Source organism: Orycteropus afer, unplaced genomic scaffold (genome assembly GCF_000298275.1).
Source record: "Orycteropus afer afer isolate SDZICR_OR568_19922 unplaced genomic scaffold, OryAfe1.0 scaffold00271, whole genome shotgun sequence".
Taxonomy (NCBI): domain Eukaryota; kingdom Metazoa; phylum Chordata; class Mammalia; order Tubulidentata; family Orycteropodidae; genus Orycteropus; species Orycteropus afer.
Genome location: NW_006921858.1, coordinates 3,927,546 through 3,928,227, shown reverse-complemented (window position 1 = coordinate 3,928,227; position 682 = coordinate 3,927,546). Strand labels below are relative to the sequence as shown.

General features: G+C 34.9%; 1 protein-coding gene across 1 annotated transcript in view; it reads left to right on the top strand.

Moving 5' to 3' along the window:
• Positions 1 to 682, top strand: part of LARP4B (La ribonucleoprotein 4B) — a 104,448-nt gene that overhangs the window by 67,674 nt on the left and 36,092 nt on the right. Inside the window, exon 6 of the mRNA XM_007950395.2 lies at positions 389 to 525. Within this exon, the coding sequence (XP_007948586.1) occupies positions 389 to 525 (137 nt within the window). The remainder of the gene's footprint in view (positions 1 to 388; positions 526 to 682) is intronic.

The window sequence follows — 682 nt, the reverse complement described above, 5'->3', positions numbered from 1 at the left end:
GTACTTTCAGCATTCTCTGCCAGCACCACAACTCAAAAGCATCAACTCTTCTACGGTCTTCCTTATTCATTGTCCGGTGTTTTTAATAAGCTACTCAAATATTTTTTAGAACAAAGAAAAAAAAAATTATTTGCTCATTAAATTTGATTGTATAGAGTACAGTATACTTTTACTTTTGCTCTGTCTGCCTTGTCAAATGTCTGAAAAAAATTTTCCCTGCAGTCACAGAGGTAGTAAATAACATGGAGTTTGAACTTAGGTCTAACTCCAAAGCTAACTCCAAAGCTATACCATACTACACTATAGTACCTCACATGAAACTTATCACTATAGATAAAACTTCCTTTTAAATAAGTGTTAATTAAAAGAAACTCTTTTCTTTCCACAGGGAGAACCTTGCTAGTGATATGTACCTTATATCACAGATGGATAGTGATCAGTATGTGCCAATTACGACGGTAGCAAACCTTGACCATATCAAGAAACTCAGCACTGATGTGGATTTAATTGTTGAAGTGCTAAGATGTAAGTAAAAGGCCAATTAAAATGAATAATCTTTATAGCATTTTTTCTTACCAGTATTTTCTTACTGGTAGAAATTTTCAAAGGAGCACTGGTAGCACAGTGGTTAAATGCTTGGCTGCTAACCAAAAAGAGGTTGGCAGTTCAAACCCACCAGCTG